The 3,474-nt window shown below is 41.8% G+C and overlaps 2 protein-coding genes across 6 annotated transcripts in view; one reads left to right on the top strand and one right to left on the bottom strand.

The window, feature by feature from the left end:
• LOC140338957 (uncharacterized) overlaps positions 1–3,474 on the bottom strand; it is a 275,025-nt gene that overhangs the window by 156,970 nt on the left and 114,581 nt on the right. For 2 of the 5 annotated variants that reach the window (XM_072423315.1, XM_072423317.1), the window contains exons 1-4: positions 1,106–1,161; positions 513–693; positions 288–422; positions 94–217 (exon numbers count right to left, since the gene is read on the bottom strand). The exons of 2 other annotated variants lie outside the window; for them this stretch is intronic. In XM_072423315.1, coding sequence (XP_072279416.1) covers positions 94–217; positions 288–422; positions 513–596 — 343 coding nt within the window. In that variant the 5' untranslated portion in view covers positions 597–693; positions 1,106–1,161. Of the gene's footprint in view, positions 1–93; positions 218–287; positions 423–512; positions 694–1,105; positions 1,162–3,474 lie in introns of those variants that run through there. One more of the 5 variants, XM_072423316.1, reaches the window with a different exon arrangement.
• The window catches only part of LOC140339057 (uncharacterized), a 91,357-nt gene that overhangs the window by 44,116 nt on the left and 43,767 nt on the right, over positions 1–3,474 (top strand). The window lies entirely within an intron of this gene.

Genomic DNA, 3,474 nt, shown 5'->3' with positions numbered 1-3,474 from the left:
TGAATACATTGTCTCTATGTGTTTATCAGATGATGGGGGATCTAGGTGGACCCTCCGTACTGCTCTCTCCTTTACAATAAAGTCTCCTCTTACCCGGTGATGTGAGGGTCTGGTGGTCCTCCATCATGATGTCCTTGTAGAGGTCCTTGTGTCCCTCTAAATACTCCCACTCCTCCATGGAGAAATACACAGTGACATCCTGACACCTTATAGGAACCTGACACACACAATGATACAGTCACCATCCAGAGACATCCCATAATAATCTCCCAGAATTCCCTGCTCACCTCTCCCGTCAGCAGTCCAATCATTTTCTGGGTGACCTCTAGAATCTTCTGCATGTTTTGTCCTTTTGCTTTCATGAAGTGAGGTGGAGGCAACGTGATGGTCACTTGGTCACCAAACATCACTGGATGGAAACTCTGTAATATCATGAGTAATAATTTATACCATTCCCAAATCCCTCCTCACCCCTCCAGTCAGGTCATGTGACCTCCCGGAATCCTCCTCACCTCTCCAGTCAGTAGGTACATGATATCCAGAGTTAGCTGCAATATCCTCTCAGTCATGTGACTGTGGTCGATGTCCATCTTCATTCATGTGGTCACCTGATCAAACGTGGAAGACGTTTTATAGAGCCAGGGAAACCATCTTGGAGAGAGCAGCATGAGGTGAGTTAGAGGAACACTCTTGCTGGAATGAGAGGATGTACACAGAGACTGGAGGTCAGAACAGATTCCACATTCTGACTATCTACCTGTTTAATGGAAGTCCACCAAAATGTCACAAACTACCCCCCACAGGTTTATAATGCCCCTTCCCCCAGGCTGGTAAGAATATAGAGCCGGAGTCCTCAGGGCAGTTACCTGATAGTTACCCAATGTATGGGTTACAGTACCCCATTAATTGTCCATTATTAGCTGTGTATGGGACACTGTGAGTTCACAAAACACTTTTCATGTTACACTTATGTATGGTAGTTTATCTAGATAGCATGACTGAACTTCCAGAGGAAAATGTCTGCATCTCCTGGAGATAAAGGATGTGGCAGTGACTACAGAGTAAATGACAGACATGACTGAATATAAACCTAAGATATTATTACCTCTTCTACTCCCAGTTCCAACAATGTCTCCTCTCTACTTCCACATCTCACCCAGAACTTCTTATTTATGTGTGACATCACTTCCTGCCTTTCATAGAGACTTCCTGGCTCAGTATATGTGAGAGCACCATCTTGTGGAGCTCAGAAAAATTGCAGCCTAGATATATATATATATATATATATATAGCATAGTTATATTTATTAAACAGATACGTCGGAAATAGTCTCCCATTTTACTATGCAGTGCTGTTTAGGGGTAATGTTTTTAAAAGGGAAACTATCAACTTCATATGATGCTTTGAAAATCCTGTGACAACCAGTTCCCCCTGTATCCAATGCACGAATAGCGATCCCTCTCTTTATAATTTATATGAATATTTTCATTGAGACACATTCAGGTTCATACAATAACAACCATAATTAACATCTTCTATAACAAAAATGACAAAAGTGTGGCATACATGTTAAACATCGGCTTTAAATATATCTCATGAAGAACCCATAGAACCCTTTATTTTATATTTATAACAAGTATAGTAAAGTAGACATGGGGGTCGCTTTGTGTCCAAAATGTAGCAACAACTCCTTCTGATCGTCTGTGAAGGACATACCCAGTTCCTCTTCCTATTTAGTAATAAATTTAGGTGTAGACTGTGTTTGTATTTTTTATTGAGTTTTATAGTAGGGTACGTCTAAATTTTGCATCAAGGCACACAGATTCCAATGGAAGCAATGGGCGTTGGAACTGTCTTGGCGTGGGTAGCGATCTAAGCATGTATGTTAGTTGTATCACGTGCCGAACATTCAACGTAGGAAGCTCCATATCCACTTGCAAGATTTGTGCCCATGAGCTATCTGCAATAAAATGCTACGCACAGTAAGTGCCCTTGCCCCTCCAATCTCTAAAAATTGGGTCTGTATGACCTGAAGGGAAATCGGTGTCCAAGCACAGGTTCCATAGGGGAGGGATAGGTGGAAGAAGAGCATGATTTGAAATATTTGAATATTGGTAAAAGTGTGGTACCTATTAGAGGATATTTCAGCATTGATTTGGTGCAGGAAACAGGGGCCCATGCAAGGGTGTCTAGTGGAACTGGACTGATCACATCTTCTAAATGCGCCCACAGCTTTGTTTGTTTGTTAGTACACCAGTCTATTAAACGTGCTATGTGTACTGCCCTTTGGTACAAAACTGGGTCTGGAAATGCCATACCCCCATTGGCTTTGGGAAGCCATTCTAATTTTGTCAATACATATTCAGAGATTTTCACCGGGAGCGCTTGAAGCAGGTATAGCAAGCGTGGCATGACATTCATCTTGAGAATATTGCATCTCCCATCCGTAAATCCATCGAATCCCGGTAAGAAGTGGAATAAAATCTAGGTCAACTACTTGGGTCAAGTTTGATGGGATCTGTGTGCCTAAATACTTAAGGGAGGAGGTTGCCCAGCTAAATGGAAAATGTGGTTAAAGTGCCTTTTGAATTACTTTCGGAAGGGTAACATTCAGCGCTTTAGACTGAAGATTTTTATTTTATAGTTGGACAGCTCAGCGAAATGTTGGAGCTCGGTTAGTAGATTAGGGAGGTTAGTGGCCGTATATGAAACAATAAGTCGTCAGCATACGCTGCTGTTTAATGTTCCATGCTACCAATTATGTTCTTTATATTTATATTTAATATTCCGTAACAGCGGCTCCAGCGTAAGGTTAAATAATAACGGAGGGCATCCCCAGCGCGTACCATTGTTAATGGAGAATGGTTGTGATAATTCACCATTACCTTTACCTTGCGCTGTTAGCACTGAACACAAAGCTTGTATCCATTGAAGGGAATGCTGTGGAAGGCCAATGTATTGCAATAACGTATGAAGGTATGACCAGTCAGCCCCCGGGCAGAGGCCTTCTCTGCATCTGTTGGAAGAAGCAAAAACGGAACTTTATGTGTATGAACATAGTCTATAATATCCAACATGCAGGTGGTATTATCCCTAGCCTCTCGAAATGTTAGAAAGCCACTTTGGTCGGGGGGTCTATTAATTTATTCGGGGTCAATCTCTGAGCCAAAATACTTGCAAAAAGCTTTAGGTCACAGTTCAATAATGAGATGGGCCCGTAGCTTAAACACGATTGTGGGTCTTTATCCAGTGGGGGGGACGTTAGATTGTGAGCTCCTTTGAGGGACAGCTAGTCACATGACTATGGACTCATCTCCTAAACAGTAACAAGCTGCCAAGGCACTTTCAATAATTTATAAATCATATTAAAAAAAGGCGAAAAAAATATGTCATATATTATTTCAAGGGCAAGCAGTAAGAACGTTTACATGGGTTATTAAACCCGTCCATGTACGCCCAGCCAATGAGTAACAG

The sequence above is a fragment of the Pyxicephalus adspersus genome, chromosome 10 (assembly GCF_032062135.1).
Source record: "Pyxicephalus adspersus chromosome 10, UCB_Pads_2.0, whole genome shotgun sequence".
Lineage (NCBI taxonomy): Eukaryota > Metazoa > Chordata > Amphibia > Anura > Pyxicephalidae > Pyxicephalus > Pyxicephalus adspersus.
This window is presented reverse-complemented; position numbering and strand designations above follow the sequence as displayed.